The sequence below is a fragment of the Sorex fumeus genome, unplaced genomic scaffold (genome assembly GCF_029834395.1).
Source record: "Sorex fumeus unplaced genomic scaffold, SorFum_2.1 ptg000043l, whole genome shotgun sequence".
NCBI lineage: Eukaryota > Metazoa > Chordata > Mammalia > Eulipotyphla > Soricidae > Sorex > Sorex fumeus.
Window position 1 is genome coordinate 43,374,429 of NW_026606100.1, and position 17,622 is coordinate 43,392,050.

The window sequence follows — 17,622 nt, forward strand, 5'->3', positions numbered from 1 at the left end:
TCTTGGACGCCTGTGCTTCTGAGAGTTCTGAGGCAGTGAATTTGAGTCTTGTACAGCTTTAAAAAGGTTTTTCAGAAACCAAAATAAATATCAGAATTCCTGTTGGGGGCCAGGGAGATGGCTCAAAAAGGGGTGCAGAGGAGGCCTGCATAGGACTGCAGTTGAATCCCCAGTGCCACTGATGTAGCCCGGATGGCTCTGCTCACCCTGAGACAGCATACACGGACACACACTCACACACTCGGACATATGCACATATGCTTATACATGCATGCACGTGCACACACAGGCACACAAACATGCCTACACACATACAAAGACACGTGCACATATGCACACACAGGCACACAAACATGCCTACACACATACAAAGACACGTGCACATATGCACACACAGAGACACTCACATGCACACACACACCCGCACACAGTCTCTTCTGGAGAAAAAAGGTCTCCCCCACCCCGAGTTCCACCAGGAATGATCCCTGAGTGCAGAGCTAGGAGCAAGCCCTGAGCAGAGCTGGGCATGATCCCCACACAAAATGTCTTAAGGCAAGTGCCAGGCGTGGGAGGCAGAGCGGTTTAAGCCTGTCCAGTCAGCTTTCACCCCAGCCTCCCAGGGGAACCAAGGTCACACTCTCCCTCCCTGCCCCCCCCCCCCCCCCCCCCCCGCCCTGTACTTGTCATACTGCAGTGCAGGATTCTGAGAATGGATCTTTAGCTCAGGGGTAGCAGGTAGACCTTTCCTTGCAAACAGGCCGAGTGTCTATTTCACGGGACTCTCGCCTGAGTCAAGGTGCCTGCCAGGTGCACGGGGAAACTTTTGTCACAGCAAGAAGCGCTGAGATGTCCATGTGGTATTTCCTTCTCCAGGACTCCCTGCTTGGGTGGGAATTGACCCCAGAAAAGACTCCAGTTTCCATCCCCAGCAGGGAGGGAGGAGAGGGGTGACTGAATGTCATGGGGTCAGGGCAGCTCACAGGGGAGGAGGTATTTGGTGCCCAACACTCTTTTCTCCCATCACAAAAGAGTGGAAGAGCATAGGTGAGAGTGGAAGTCACCCAGTGACCTGCCAGTCTGCCTCAGGCCCTCGCCACCCAGCCCCTCTCTTTATCAGTATGTTCTGTGTGGGGGGACGTGGGACCGGACCCCTACTCAGCTCCTCTCCCAAAGGCTTTCACTGCAGGCTGGGTGTGGCATTGGGATTTGAAAGCTACACCTAAGGAGCCCCAGAAATCCAGCAACGATGTGTGAGATTAGCATGACTCATGGAAGGAAAGGTGTAAGTGGGATGAGTGGGGTGTTTTGTAATGGAAAGACTGGCAAAAAAAAAAAAAATCAGCAACGTGGAACAGGGTCTGACCACTCCCAGATGCTTTGCACAAGAATGCAGAAGGTTCTGGAAATCTCACCTTGTGTGCTGCCCCGTGGGAGTTGCTGGCTTGTATGAGCTGGTGGGAAAGCTGCCCCCGGGCAGGACTGCAGATGCCTGTTCTCCTGGGCCTCCCGCTATGAGGGTGACAGATTGAACAGAGCCCCTGGAGGCCGGCCAGAGTGGAGTGTGCCCGCCTCTTCGCTGGCAGGCCCGGGGCAGAGCACCTCACTTTCCCACGCCTCCCAGTTCTGCCGCGTAGACTGGCGGGGGTGGGGGGATGCTTCCCCTGGCTGATGGGTGGGTCGGGAGTAAACACAGGGGACCAGGCGAGTCTGCTCAAGCCCGACCTGCCACCTTGCTTCCTCAGTGGCCCTTCCTGACTTTTTCCTGGTGGGACTCGTCCTTTGTGAAAGGGCTCAGATGTCCGATTGTATTGCACTGCACTGTAGCACTGTCCTCCCATTGTTCATCGATTTGCTTAAGCGGACCCAGTAATGTCTCCATTGTGAGACGTTGTTACTGTGTTTGGCATATTGAATACGTCACGGGTACCTGGCCAGGTTCTACCATGCGGACAAGATACTCTCGGTAACTTACCGGGAATCCTGATACAAAATTAAAAGAGAAAAGAAGACAGATGGTTAAAAATATTTCTGTAGTGGTGGGGGTGGAGTGATAGATGTATGTCCCCCAAAACATAAGTTGGGGGCTGGAGCGATAGCACAGCAGGTAGGGCATTTGCTTTGCACACGGCCAACTCAGGTTCAATTCCCAGCATCCCATATAGTCCTGGTTGTATTGAGAACGTGGGATCCATATGGCAAGGAAGCTGTGGGAAGGGAAGAGGCTGGTCCTGAATCGCTGAGATATTGGGTGGGAATCAGTGATAGCAGCCGAGAAACTGCTTCTGTTTCATTCATCTCGGTCCCCTGCTCCCTGTTCCCACCTCCCCAAAGGCTGTGACTACAGCGGGCACCAAGATTCATGGGGAAATACTCTCTGGTCTCCAAATTTATTTATTTGTTTTGTTTTTAGTTTTTGGGCCACACCCAGCAATGCTCAGGGGTCATTCCTGGCTCTGTGCTCAAGAATCACTCCTGGTGGTGCACGGGAGAACCATATGGGATGCTAGGGATCAAACCCAGATCATTTGCGTACAAGGCAAATGCCCTCCCAGCTATGCTATCACTCCAGCCACTCCAAACTTATTTAAAAAGAGCCTGCTGCCCTCTTTTTAGGAAAAAGAGTCTCTCAGCCCCATCGTTCCTAGAGATCTTCTTTCTTTTCTCTTTTTTCTGTTTTGTTTTGCTGGGGGAGGGGGATGGGGATGGAATTAGTGGGGAGGCATACTCTGCCATGCTCAGGGCTCACACCTGCCAGTGCTCGGGGGATTTAAGGGATTTAAAACAGGCTTGACCATGTGGCAAGGGCAGAGTCTTACCCCTGTGCTATCTCTCCAGCCCTGGAGATCTAACATCTTTATGTGAACAAACAAGCTCCCAGAAATCACAGCAGAGGCTCCTGGCACCCCATGGATCGACCCAGCTCCCCCATGGGTGGTCTCGCTTTGGAAAGCAGCTTTAGCCCCTCGTGGCAGGAATTTCTAGGCCCGGAAACAAAGCCCACCAGTATGGGAATCCTGTCCCTCGGCCCGAGCTGCCTATCCCCACACCTCCTCCCCCCCTGGCTCCCAGGAAGCAGGTGGGGACTTGTTGTGCCTTGAGTTTGGCATGGGGAGTAAGAGCAGAAATGACCGCTTGCAGGCTCCGGAAGTCTCTCTGGCAGGGCAGGACTGGCCCCTGGTCTTTCTGTCCCCTGCTCCCTGTGCCGTGTCTGGGCAGCTGCTGGCCTCCTCGTGCACTCTGGATTCCCGTGCCCACCCGGAGGAGGCCAGGAGGAGCCTTTTGGCGATGGGAAGCAGTGACCCTCAGCTGGTGAGTCTGCGCCAGAACTAGACTCAACTAGACATAGGGAGAAAGGCCTGCCTGTCCTGGGAACGGTGGAGGGGAGCCTAGAGGGGCTCCTTCAAACAAGGTGGGCCACAGCAGCCACCTCTCTTTGTAACTGAGATGCCTGGGCTCCCAACAGGGCACAGGCATTGATGAGACCGAGCCCCTGGCATCAGGCATTGGATGCAATGGGACCCCTGATATCAGGCATTGGGTGAGACGGGGCCCAGATACCAGGCATTGAATGTAATGGACCCCTGATAGCAGGCATTGACTGTAATGGGCCCCGATACCAGGCATTGGGCGAGAGGGGGGGGCCCCCAGTATCAGGCATTGAATATAATGGGCTTCGATACCAGGCATTGGGTGAGAGGGGGCCCCCCCAATATTGGGCATTGAATGTAATGGGCCCTCGATATCAGGCATTGGATGAGAAGAGCCCCCAGTATCAGGCATTGAATGTGAGGGGCCCCCGATATCAGGCATTGGCCCCCGATATCAGGCATTGGATGTGATGGGGTCCCCAGTATCAGGCATTGGTTGAGAGGGAGCCTGCATATCAAGCATTGGATTAGAGGGGGTCCAGATATCAAGCACTGTTGAGAGGGGACCCCGGATATCAGGCATTGGATGAGAAGGACCCCAGATGTCGGGCGTTGGATGAGGAAGGTCCCAGATATTGGGCAATGGGTGAGAAGAAGACTCTCTACCACCCTGGGGCAGGTGTCCCCATGCTGACCTGAGTGCGCCCCCTCAGTGCCCGCGGGGTTCTGAGCATTTGCCCACACTCCCCAAGCCAACACTGGCCCAGCAGCAGTGTGAAGAAGAGGATGCACGAGAGGATAATACATGGGGTACAGGAGCCCGAGAAACCCCCCATTCTGGGTCTCAGTTCTCTCCTCCCTGCACTGACACAGCATACTGTGGATCTGTGACTTCCCCTCAAGTCCCTTCACGTTCCCTGCGATTCCACATAAGGCCTGATGATAACACCCTTTCTTGGTCTCGATTTTGCTTTGATCAGTGTGGGGGGTGGGAATGGGGGATATACCCAGTGATGCTGGGGTATGCGCTACTCTTCCCAGCACTGTGCTTGGGGGATCTTGCCGTGCTGGGAATCAGCCCTGACCTTCCACAGGAAGCCGTGTGCGGCAACCTGCCCAGCTCTCCTTGGCGCCGTGATGAGCGTGAGCGGGGCTACGGAAAATGTTTCTGTGGGTCACAAGGCCCTGCTGCTGTTCACAGCTGCCTCCTTGAGCCCGGCAATGTCCGCCCCTGGGGTTGGCTGTGCTCCTTTGTTGGCAGAGAAGGTGAATTTGTTTTCGTGAAGTTAAAGGCAATTTCGTGAGTGGCAAAAGGGGACCAGGAGGTTCCTGCCTTGGGTTCGGTTGTGACAGGGGCATCCAGCAGTCGGGGCTGAAGGCCCAGACTTTGTGAACGAAGATGTGGTCCCTTATTCTTCCATGGGTGGGGTGAATGGGTCACCTCAGGTGCTGCCCGCTGGGGTGACCGACAGTCCCTGCCCTCGTTTCCTCTGCCCAGGATTCAGAACCTGGAATTCTGCAGGAACTCCCTTTCTCATTTTCTGCTGGGATTCGCTCTTGACTGAGTGTCAGGGGGTAGTTGGCCAGTGGGAGACTGGTCCGCTTTGAGGTTCGTTGTTTGCTTGGTTTTGTTCGTCTCTAGGCTGTCCGCAGTGGTATTCATGAAGCACCGTGGGGTGCTAGGGGTCGAACCCGAGTTCTCTGCGTGATTTCTCCAGGCCTGAGTAATCTCAACAGGCTTGTGAAATGCAGATTCGCTGGAGGGAGAGATCTTGAATGTTTCGGGTCCCCAGGGGTGGGGGAAGATGTTCCTGATACTTTGGGGAAGATATTTTTAGACTCTTCCTCGCTTACTTGCACCAGTTATTGTGGGGGTGAGGGAGGGAGTAGGGGGGTGTCTAAATTTGATTCTCCATATTGTCTGCCATAGAGGCAGGGGAAAGGGTGGGGGTAGGGATACTGGGGACATTGGTGGTGGAAAATGTACACTGGTGGAGGGATGGGTGTTCGATTATTGTATGACTGAAACGCAAACATAAAAGTTTTGTAACTGTAAAAAAATAAATAAAAAATTTCATTCTCCATGACCCATTGAGCCCCGCGGTTATACGGAGACATGTGCGGACACCAGCCTGTCTGGAACGCGGCCTTTGCTTTGTGACTGAGTCAGGCGGGCTGCCCTTGAGTGGTGCCAGACTTCAGGTGCGAAGCACACCTCATCTCTGGGCCCACACGTGCTCGAGCATCAGTCTCTAGATTTTTTTTTTTTATGCAGGGGCACACCCAGCGGTGCCCAGGGCTTACTCCCTGCTCTGCACTGAGGGATCACTCCTGGTGGGACTCCGGGACCATCTTCGGTGCTGGGGATCAAACCAGGGTCAGCCGCGTGCAGAGCAAGTGCCCTCCTTGCTGGACTAGCCTGCCGGCCCCTAGTCTATAGATTTTTATAAAAAGAAACCCCTTTGGTGGAAGAAATCAATGCACCCCCAAAGCGTGAGCATTGACACTCTTGTCTGGGTATGGTGACCTTGATAGAAGGCTCCAGAAAGAGAAGACATTGGCAGCCAGATCCGTACCAGAGGAAGGAGCGCCCAAGGGCACGTTCTAGTCAGGGTCCAGGACCACCAAGTCCCCACCCACGCCTCCAACCTTGTCCTGCCTGGGCCATGAAGGAGTTGAATTGCTGGGGACAGCTCTCAGGGGAAGCCACTGAGGCCTCGTACCCCCAACTCTGGCACTATGATCTGGAGCTCCAGTACTGGGGTCCTCAGCCTCCTGATCTCTTTCTGGAAAAGGCTGAGGGGTGCAGCGTGGCGAGGCTGTCGAGCGCCCTGCTGATGCTGTTCTCTGTCCCCAGGGCCTCCAGCATGGCCCCGATCCGCCTACTGGGAGCCGTGTGCCTGGTCCTGGTGTGCCAAGGTGAGTGGTCTGGGCGGCGCGGGGCCGAGCTTGGGGGCTGCGCTTCTTGCCTCTGCCCCTGTCTGGTTGTCAGGCATCTCCACAGCAGCCTGCTGGGGGGTCTGCCTGGTCTCCCTCCACCGGGCAGCCGTGTCAACCCCTCCGCCTTCTGACCCCCACTTCCTGCCTGACACTGGCTTCTGTTTTGCTGTGGTTACAACCCAAAGCCTCAGACACGCTTCCCCACCGAGTCAGGTGCTGCCCCCTGGCCTGAAACTTCCGGGGTTCCCGATGCTCTTAAGACGTGCAGCCTGGGGCTGGAGCGATAGCACAGTGGGTAGGGTGTTTGCCTTGCATGTGGCCAATCCGGGTTCTATTCCCAGCATTCCATAGGGTCCCCCGAGCACTGCCAGGAGTAATTCCTGAGTGCATGAGCCAGGAGTAACCCCTGAGCATCGCTGGGTGTGACCCCCCAAAAAAAGAGGTGCAGCTGTCCTGGCCCGCGGCTCCCTCCCTTGGGCTGTTGTCCTTCCACGCCTGCCCAGCACACTCGCGCCACCCCCCATGGGGGCCCTCTGCCTGGGTCACCCCGTCTCCCCCACTCCCTGCCTCCCTGGGAACCTTGCTCTCTGCCGCAGGCCTGACACTAACCGCTCCTGGGGTCCCTTCCGAACCCCGACAGGAACCGGGACCCTCCGATACAGCCCTGGGTGCAGAGTGCAGCTTCCTTCTGTGCCTGCGGATCCGAGCTCTGCCTGGCTGTGGCTCTGGTGACACTCGCCCAGCCTGGCTTTGTTTGCACTTTCCTTACTGGGCCTCATGGGGTGGTGCACAGGTGCTACTCCCAGCCTGTTGCTAAGGGGATACTCCTGTGTCAGTGCTCAGGGTGCTTCAGTGCCAGTGCTCAGGGGTTGCTCCTGACTCAGTACTCACGAGACGCTCCTGGTGGTCCAATGCTTGGCGGCCACTCCCTGTGCTGCTTGGGTCACTGGGACAGGACCCAGGGCTTCCAGTGTTTCTGCGTCTCTGAGCGTCTCCCAGGTTTGTGTTACCAAACAGCACTTCGGGAGGGAATCCGGTTATGGTGCCAGCCAGCGGCAAAGCCTCTCACTGAGAGGATCACAGATGCCTGTGCAGGTCTCAAGGGGTCCCAGGGCCATTCCCTCAGGTCCCAAGTTACCGGGCAAGCCCTGGCGTGCTTGGGCCTCGGTGTTCCTGATATTGTTGACGCCCTCCCCGTCTCCTCACTCCCCCACCTGGGCAGATGCGATGTCATTGCTGTGTGCTCCTGTGGCCGCCACCCGTTCATTCTGTTCCCCACCCTGGCGCCAGCTAAGACATCGCCCCTGCTGTCTCGGCCGTGCATGAGTTTGTCCGGTGCTCCCCCTCTAGTGCCCACCTCGTGGCCTCTTCAGGAAGTGCACGTGAGCAGGGAGACCCTGGGGAAGATCTCGGCAGCCAGCAAGAGTGAGTGTTTGCTGTGGCCTGTGGCTTTCCCCTGGAGGGGGGGGGGGGTGGGGGGTCCCTCCCGCCTCTGTACCACCCTGTCTGTCTTTCTTTCACACCGTGGAGTCGATTTCCTGCTGACTCCATCCCTCTCCGCGGTGGAAGCCCTAGAGGGGTCCCTGGTGCCGAAGCCCTTGGCTCACCGGTCTGGTCTGCCAGAGACCCCGTGTCTCTCCCCATCTTCCTTCCCCTCTTCTTTTTCATCCTCCTGTGTCCACACCCAACATGCCCGCCCTTCCCTCTCTGCAGAGGTGGAGAGCCCCTGGTCAGCTGCCCCAAGGACCCCCGCTGCTCTCTCTCCTACTTCCTTGGATGAGGAGGAGGGTGCCCCCACGAAGGTGTCCTGGGTGTGCCCCAAGCCTTCCCAGCTTAGAAACGCCACTGAACTGCCCCATGCCCGGCTCGCCTCATCATCCCATGGGAATGGAGTTCCTAAGGCCACCTGGGACGGGGGGTGGGGGTGAGCAGGGGGCCTGATAGCTGAGGTCCAGTTTCTTTTCCTGATGGTTGATGATGTTCCTGAATCACCTTGCAGTGGGTGATGGATGCTCTCAGAGCACTGCATGGGTTGCCATGGTAACTGGTAACTGTGGATGCAGCACCTGGTTCTGGAGCGAGAACCCAAGAAAGCTGGTAGAGAACCACAAGGGGTCTGTATCAGGACCAGTGTGGGAAGCAAATAAATCCTCACACAAGGCATCACAGGGAGCGCCTGCTCTCGATGAACTCTCTGTTGTGCCTGGACTCTCAGGGATAGTAATTCATCTCCCAGTGTCCCTGTTCCCAGGCTCCCTAGTGCTGTTGAAGTGATCAGACAGTCCAGCAAAGAACACACCTTTCGGGAGCTTTGTACCCGGGATGGACCTTCCCTGGGGTTCCAGTCCCCTCGTGCTCAGAGGGCACCCCCATGCCGAACCTCCACAAGGTCCTTTCTGCCTCCTGGAAGCAGAGTGACTGCCACTGCCCACTGGGCCTGCATCCCATCCCCTCTAGTGATGCGGTGCTCAGTGGCGGCCGACTTCCTGTTCCTTCTGGATGGCTCCCACAGCGTCGGGAAGGGGAGCTTCGAGAGGTCCAAGCACTTTGCCCTCACGGTGTGTGACGCGCTGGATATCAGCTTCGAGAGGGTGAGTGCCAGTGGTGGAGTGCGGGCAGCAGACGGGCAGGAAGCCCCGTGGGAGGGAGTTTTGGCTCCAGGTGAGCCCCAGGGCTGTTGGCCTCCCAGACAACTAGTCTCACTACGCACAGCCCCTGCATCTTCAAGTCCAGGGGATGCAGTTGAAAAGTTCCAGATGTCCCAGGAGGGTGCTGGGTGGACCCTGTGGCTCACATCACAGTCTCTTGACCAGTCATAGTTGCTGGAGGGAAGCGATTGGCCACACCTGAGCGTCAGGCGCTCATCCACCTCCTGGAGGTTGGGATAGGGTGGGTGAGTGGGCGCAGAACCCACAGATTTGGTTTCCCACTAAGAAGAGCTTGTAATTGAGGACAGAAATGTTGGTGGGGAAGGAAAATCAACAGCAGACAAAAAGGCTGAGAGCCTTGGAGAAGCCAGTGTCTTCCCGTGAAACTGGATCGCACCATGCTTTGCTGCAGAACATCACAGATTTCATGCCAAAAATTTTGGCAAAAAAAAAAAGTGGAATTGTGGGGTTGAAGTGATAGGTGATAGTATAGGACCTAGGTTCCATCACATTCCATATGGTCCCCTGAGCATCACCAGGAGTGATCCCTGAGTGCAGAGCTAGGAGTTTTAAGTCCTGAGCATCGCCAGGTGTGACCCAGAAAACACAAATAAAAGTGTGAGGTTTCAACCATTCTGTGAAATTTTTAAGAATGTTACAGATTCAAGCCGAGAGGGTAAGGTACTTTACTTGCCTTGCAAGATCCCTTGTAAGATCCCATATGATCCCTTGAACCCCACCAGGAGTGATTCCTGAGTAGAGAGCCAGAGGAAAGCAATTGTTCACACCTAAGAACTACCAGAGGTGGCCCAATAAAAGAACCCAAATAAATAACAGAAAAGAAAGCAGAACAAATGCAATGTCAAAAGCAAGGATCAGGGGCTGGAGGCACAGCGGGTAGGGCGGCATTTATTGTCTTGCACACGGTTGACCCGGGTTCGATTCCCAGCATCCCATATGGTCCCCCGAGCACCTCCAGGAGTAATTCCTGAGTGCAGAGCCAGCAGTAATCCCTGTGCATTGCCGGGCGTGACCCAAAAAAGCAAAAATAAAAAAAAAGCAAGGAGCAAACAGCAGGGATGCAGCTTTCTGTGGAATAGGAGGTGAAGTGTGTGTGTGTGTGTGTGTGTGTGTGTGTGTGTGTGTGCATGTGCATGCATGTCTTTGTGTGCCTGTGTTTATGTACGCGCATCTCAGAGCTGCAGTGGGTTTTGTAAGAGCTAAGAAGGGGCTTTCTGGAGAAGGAAGGCAGGAGGCAAGCAGAGGAGCCTCTAGTACAGAGTGACTTTTCATGACACGCCCTTTATCATTCTCTGCATTTTCAGCCCTGTGGACTCACTCAGAAACCAAAGGTTTAGAAGGACACAGGTTCTGGAAAGCCGTATTTATCTGAATTAGAGACTAGTGGCACACAGGTTGGAAGGAAGTGATTTCCACGGTGACATTCCTGGGTTAATCCTAGAGAAGCCGGGAGGATTTAGGAGCAAAGGTGGCTGTTAAGGAGGGCCAAGCTCTCCCAGGATGCTGCATTCTTCCGGAAGAGTGAACACATTGCCCTTCACCTGAGGAAGGGAGTCGTGATGCTTCTCTTGGACTTCGGAGCAGAATCCTGCCTCTGGGCAGGAGCTACCTGGGCCTCAGCCCATGATGTCAGCCCCTCACAGTTACAGACAGCAGAGGGTCTCCCCCAGCCCCGTACTCCTCAAAGGACATGAGGCCCTGTGAGGTCCCACTGGACATTCCTGGAGGAAGACCCATCAGAGACCAGCCCTGGAGACTTTGGTGTGGATGGGTTGAATGTCCCGGCAACGCTGAGGGGGCAGGTTGGAGAGAAGGGAGGCCTGGTCAGCAGTGACTGTTTCACAGAGAGGGAAATGGACTCAGAGAGGCCCAGGGACTGCAGGGTCACATGTCCCCTGAAGAGTCAAGTGACGAGAACTGCGACTCGAAACAGTTCAAGAAATCATTCTAGTGGGTCATTTGTGTCCCACATGTGGGTAGGCCTGGGGCCAGGATGAGGTGAGGACATGCACAGTTGATTTCCCTGCTGCCATGGAGGAGGCGGACAGCTGGTGTTTGTGTGTGTGTGTGTGTTGATGCATGGATAGCTGATGTGCATGTGATTGTGAGGGGGCAGACAGCTGGTATATGTGTGTACTGTGGGTGTAGACAGCTGATGTGTGTGTGATTATGGTGGCGGACAGCTGGTGTGTGTGTGTGATTGTGAGTGTGGGGTGGACAGCTGGTCTGAGTGTGTGTTTTGGACAGCTGATGTGTATTTGTGATTGTGTGTTGGGTGGATAGTTAGTGTGATTGTATGATTGTGTGTGTGTGTGTTGGACAGCTGGTATGTTTGTATGTGACTATGTGTGTGGGGGGACAGATAGCTGGTGTGTATGTATGTATGTATGTGTGTTGGACAGCTGGTATGTGTGTGTAATTACGTGTGTGGGAGGCAGACATCTGGTTGTGTATATGTATGTGTGTGTGTGTGTGATTGTGTGTGTTGGACAGCTGGTGGTATATGTATGTATGATTGTGTATTGGACAGCTGGTGTGTATGTATAATTTTTTGTGTGTGTATGTGTTGGACAGCTGATGTGTATGTATGTATGATTGTGTGTTGGACAGCTGGTGTGTATGTATGATTTTGTGTGTGTGTGTTGGACAGCTGGTGTGTATGTATGATTGTGTGTGTGTTCGACAGCTGGTGTGTATGTATGTATGATTGTGTGTTGTGTGTTGGACAGCTGAAGCATGTTTGTGATTGTGTGCAGGGAAGACAGCTGGTGATTACAATTCAGTGAGAAGTTGGGGCGGCTTGCTTCTTCGCAGACAGTCAACAGAAGATAAAAGGCGACTGTGTTGCCCCCAAACCACCAATTAAATTGAATGCCTTAACTACTAAGTTAAGTCAGGTCTCTCTGGTTTTGTTTGAAGCTGCATCCTTCCTGTTTCGCCCCCTAAATAGACACAGCTGTTGGTTTCCAGGGAGTTCTCAGGTTTTTTTTTCTTTATGCAAAGTTATTTGTTCACAAGCCCCAATAAAAAGATAGGGGTTAGGAGATGGTCCAGCAGGGCTGCAGCCCCACGCTCCATCCTCTGGAGTCCAGGTCCCCCTGAGCCTCGAGCATTAGGCCCTGGAGGCCCCTAGAGTCCCCCTGAGCAGCACCACATACTCTTGTTCTTAACCAGCCAACCAAAAATTGACTGCTCAGCCCCTGGGCTTCCTGAAGACGACCACCTAGGGTGCCCCCTGAAGTCAGTCAATCAGTAAAAGGCCATTCCATGAAAAAAACTCCCTCCTACCCACACACTTTCTATTTTTCCAGTCCCTTTATAAGATCTGGGGCGTTGTCACACCCAGTGATGCACAGGGGTTACTCCTGGTTCTGCGCTCAGGAATTACTCCTGGCGGTGCTCAGGGGACCATATGGGATGCTGGAATTGAACCCAGGTCGACCACATGCAAAGCAAACACCCTACCCACTGTACTATCGCTCCAGTCCCCCTTTATAAGCTCTCTTGAATATCCTCCCAAAATTGTTAGGAAAAGATAAGCAGTGAGGCTAAATACACACATTTTATTTTCTATTTTAAAATGTATCGAAGCATCATGAGCTACATGGTCAGCTGCGGCCAAGGCAAGTGCCTCCCCCCCACCCCCACCCCTGGCCTCTCTCTCCAGCCCCCGATACACAGGTAGATCTTCTTTCCCTGTGTGCCCCAGGTCCTAGGAATCTTCTTTCAGGGAAATGGGGGATGCTCAGTCCTGGCGTTTGCTGAGTGAGCTGACGCTGGGTGGGGTCAGGCTCTGTTCTCACCTTTTCCTAGGCATGCAGGTGACCAGCCCGCTCTCTGACCTCTCTTGATGCAGGTCCGTGTGGGGGCGCTCCAGTTCAGTGCGGTGCCGCACCTGGAGTTCCCCCTGGATTCGTTCTCCAGCCGGCAGCAGGTGAAGGCGAGGATCAAGAGGATGGTTTTCAAGTACGTATGACCAGGGACACTGCCGGGGAGAAGGAGCTCGCTGTTCTAAAGAGTGCTCCTGCAAGGGAGGCGGTGGGTGCAGGGGGCTCTGGGGGCTGCTCCCAAAACCCCCCACCCACCAGACCCCTGAGAGAGGGGGCATTGACAAGGACTCCCCACCCCTGGCTGCATCCCGCAGTGGGCCCAGGATGCTGTCCCAGGTGGAATGTAAATGTGAGTCACTTTCATTTTGTGTGTGTGTGTGTGTGTGTGTGTGTGTGTGTGTGTGTGTGTGTGTACCCTTGCCTTTTCCTTGGGAAAAGAGCTGGGGAGGGTGTTGGACAGCTGATGTGTATTTGTGATTGTGTGTTGGGTGGATAGCTAGTGTGACTGTATATTGTGTGTGTGTGTGTGTGTTGAACAGCTGGTATGTGTGTGTGTGTGACTATGTGTGTGGGGGGCAGACAACTGGTGTGTATGTATGTGTGTGTGATTGTGTGTTGGACAGCTGGTGTGTATGTATGATTTTGTGTGTGTGTGTGTGTGTGTGTGTGTGTGTGTGTGTGTGTGAAGATGGGGTGAAGCATGTCTAGGGCTGGCAGGAGCAGGGGAACCTTTCCCAACACTGTCCCTGGTGACACCTGCAGCCCTGGACAGTTCCCCAGTTCCTCGTACATCAGGGCGCCTCCTTTCTATGGCCCCGGAGATCCCCAGGTTCCAGAGAGAGTTTGGTCACTTCTCTGTGTTAGAGTTGCCACTTGACTCGGCAACTTCGAGAGAAGTGAAAACATGCCGATGTCAACACTTGTGTGCCAACATTCAGGGTCAGCCGCACATAACTAACTCATGTCCAGTAAAGAGAAGGAGGCCCGTCCGTGCAGCGGAATGCTTTTCATCCTTGAAGTAGCAAGATGACATGACTCAGGTCACACTGAGCATAGGCCTCAAAAATACGGCAAAAAGCAGGCACCAAAGATCCCGTATTATGTATTTTGTGTACATGGAGTCACCAGGTCTAGGCACATCTATGGAGACATCAAGTAGATTCATGCTGGTGCTGTGGTTTGTGTTCACGGAGCCACATGCACTGTGAGCCACCGGTGGCCCACGCTGTCGGCGTCAGTCATGTCGGCATCTTTGGGGCATGCCTGCTTCTAGCCTGAAGTGTCATTGTTGAGATATCGAAAGTGTTTCGGACTTATGCAGGGGTGGTGGTTGCACACGTCTGAGGATGCTGAGAATCATCTAGTGGAGAGCTCTAAGATACGCACATTGTGGCTGACGGATTACACCGTTAGTACTACACTATTTTATTACCGTAAAACCACTTTGTGCCCTTCTAGGCGCACTAACATTTGCAGAAGAATAAGTCGCCTCCCCAGCAGAGTCTAGGACTGAAAGTGAGAAACCGACATGGACTCAAATGGCTCCGTCCCGTTCTCAGAGCAAATGGGGCCAACCATCTGGCAGCCATTCCAGTTCCTTGTTTTTATTTGGGGGCCACACCCCCTGGTGCTCTGGGGCCACTCCTGTCTCTGGGCTCAGGAGCAACCTCTGGCAGTGTCTGGGGGACCATAGACTAGGGTAGGGATGAAAACGGGGTTCGTTGAGCAAGGCAAGAGCCTTTTTCAAAAATGGCATACTTAGTCTTCCCAGCTCCTCCAATCCCTTGTATTCCTGAGTGGAAGAACCAAGGGTAAGAAGTGGCCCATGATTCAGATGGGACCCACAGGGACCCCGTTGTTCATCCAGGCAGCATCGCCCCCCCCCCACCTCCAAAAAACTCTGTTCTCGGCCACTCCTCTTGGCCCTCCCATCCCCTGAAGAATTGAGCCTCTTCTCAGAGCTGGGCTGCAAATGAGAGCTCAGGACTTGAAGGCAGTCTTGACCGTGTAGGAATCTAGAATCTCAGGAACAATGGCCAGACGAGCCCCCGGAAGGAGAAACGACTCTTCAGGGGTCCCAGGTGTGATCATCTCTGCTTTGGCACCATGTCTGGTTCGCTCTGTGGCTCCTATGATACCCGTCAGAGATCAGAACCAGTCCAGGGAGCACCTCTGAGGGGTTGGGGCAGTTGAGGTGCAGGGCCAGTAGGAATACTTGGCAAGAGGATGCCATGGTTCATCTGAGCAGTGCCAGGTTGACGGGCAGGGGGATTCCCCAGGGCGCTTGGCCCCTTCCCTGCAGTAGAGCTAGAAATGGAGGAGGCCGTGCCTCCCTACCCCAGACCTAGCATAGTTCCTTCTTGCGATCAAGATGATGTCCTCAGGGCTAAAAACCCACTCGAAGATGAGCCCTGTGTCCACTTGGCACTGAGAATCTGCAAAACGATTAGGATGGAGTCTGCACCCCTCCAGTTACGTGCAGTGAAAGCAGGGTCAGCAGTTGGCCGCAGAGACCATGAGCACAGGGCCGGGGCCTTCACTGACCTCAGTCACGCTGCCCAGTTCTGTGGGTGTGGCTTTGTGTGGGACCCCATCGGTGTTGTAACAGATGCATTCGTATTCAAAGAAACTCTATGCACATTAGCACCGCTTGCCTTTTGCACAGCCTTTTATAGCTGCCTTGGGCTGCTTGCACAGTACAGGGACCTGTGCCTGTGCTTCTAGAACAGATAGAACTGCAAAGCGTCTTTCTCTTTCCCCCCCCCCCCCCCCACTTATTAGAATCTGGTAGGTATTTTTCCATGAAGCTGTATTTTGTTTTTGTTTTGGGGTCATACCCAGCAGTGCTCAGGGATTACTCCTTGCTCTGCACTCGTTGCTCCAGGGATTGAACTTGGGTCGCCCGCATGCAAGCACCCTCCCTGATGGATGTACTCTCTCTCTCTCTCTCTCTCTCTCTCTCTATCTATCTATCTCTCTTTCGCTCGCTCTCTCTCTGGCTGTATTTTTTATGATAATCCTTTGTACTGGATATAGAGTAACCCAATGAATTGAACTATATCACCAAGGAACCAGTCTTTTCCCTTGAAGGGTCCAGACAGGTTGAGAGGTTGAGTTCAGGATTTTTGTCTTTTGCTTAAAATAAAACAAAACCCAAAAAAATACTGAGCTCCATCCATGGTCCCTGTGCTTGGGAGATGAGTCTGACTGGGCATAGGAGAGAGGACAAGAGCCAGCAGCCGGGGAGGGACCAGCTTTGATGCAACACCCCAGCCCTCAACATCCCAGCCCTCACCCCCTCCGCCCGAGGCTGTGAATGATTGTGCTCTTGTGGGTTCTCACCAGTCTCAGTGGCTTGTTCTCCCCACACCCCAGGAGACAGTGGCCGTCCAAGCCCACAGGGAACCACGATATCACCTCAAACCTCATCCTCACTGTAGCTTGGGGATTGGCCGGAGTCTTCTGAGCTCTCATTCGGCTTCCCTCTCAGGGGTGCGGGGGTCACTGACACTGTCTTCTTTGTTTTCTTCCTTTCCGGGGAGCTCAGAGGTGGGCGCACAGAGACAGGGCTGGCTCTGAAGTACCTTCTGCGCAAAGGCTTCCCGGGGGGCAGAAATGCCTCCGTGCCCCAGGTCCTCATCATCGTCACCGACGGGCGTTCCCAGGGGCAGGTGGCCCTGCCGGCCAAGCAGCTGAAGGAAAGGGGCGTCTCTGTGTTCGCCGTGGGGGTCCGCTTCCCGAGGTAAGACGCTTGGGCACCAGGGGACTGGGCAGTGAGCTTGGGGATTGGCCTTTTGCCCACTTGGTCATATTATCATTTCTGGGGTGCAGGGTGCCCCATGTCTGATGTGTGAAGATTTGCATTGTCATTAGTCTGTGTTCTTGGTGGCGGACACCTGACTCGTGTTCATTGTGGGCAAAAAATGAAAATTCATGGGTTCCTTTGACTGCACAGGAGAGAGGGCAGGTTGTAGGGGGGTCCCCCAGAAGTCAGAGCCTTAAGGCTGTTGAGGGTATTCCTGACTTCATGATAAAGCATGACCCGAAGCAGGGAGTGGGAGACAAAGACAAAGAGAAGCTTCTGGAAGCATTAACTGACCCAGTGGATGAAGGGACCCGGTCAGGCCATAGCACATGTTGCTTCTGATTTTTTTGGTTTGGCTGGTTTGGGGGCCATGCCCAGCAGTGCTTAAGGCTGACTCCTGGCTCTGGCCTTAGGGATCACCCCTGGCAGTTCTCGGGGGATTGTACGTGGTGCTGGGGATGAAACCCACGTCAGCCACATGCAAAGCAAGTGCCTTAACCCCTGTCCTCTTTCTCCACTCTCTGGCCCCTGTTGCCTGCTCGAATTCTTGGCACTTGCCTCGTTCCAGAGTCAGGTCAGCCGGGGTGGCAGGCAGGCACGGGGCCCTTGCTCTGCTTTAGACGTCCCCAGCTGGGAGGGCACCAGACACCAGTGTCAGATCAGAGTGGCCTGGGTGGCAGATGCCCCCAGTGAGGCCACCCCAGACTCCTAATCGTCTTATCTTAGAAAAGGTCTGGATGCAGTGAGCCTCTGCTTCTCAGAGTGTTCCCGGCGCCACCAGCAGGATATCCTCTGGGGCCTAGGGAAATGCAAGTTGAATTTTTTTTTAATTTAAAAATATATAATTAAAAAATAAACCATTCAATTTGTGAAATGCTGCAAGAAATCCCTTATAGAATTTCTTTTTTTCTTAATTTTTTTTATTTTATAAGGTAGTTCACGATATTTGATTACATTTAATATTCAAACACCAATCCCACCACCATGACACCTTCCTACTGCCATATTTG

At 54.1% G+C, this 17,622-nt stretch overlaps 1 protein-coding gene across 1 annotated transcript in view; it reads left to right on the forward strand.

Moving 5' to 3' along the window:
- VWA2 (von Willebrand factor A domain containing 2) overlaps positions 1 to 17,622 on the forward strand; it is a 33,279-nt gene that overhangs the window by 3,337 nt on the left and 12,320 nt on the right. Inside the window, exons 3-7 of the mRNA XM_056120325.1 lie at positions 2,614 to 2,672; positions 7,659 to 7,733; positions 8,766 to 8,899; positions 12,834 to 12,943; positions 16,355 to 16,549. Of these exons, the coding sequence (XP_055976300.1) occupies positions 2,614 to 2,672; positions 7,659 to 7,733; positions 8,766 to 8,899; positions 12,834 to 12,943; positions 16,355 to 16,549 (573 nt within the window). The remainder of the gene's footprint in view (positions 1 to 2,613; positions 2,673 to 7,658; positions 7,734 to 8,765; positions 8,900 to 12,833; positions 12,944 to 16,354; positions 16,550 to 17,622) is intronic.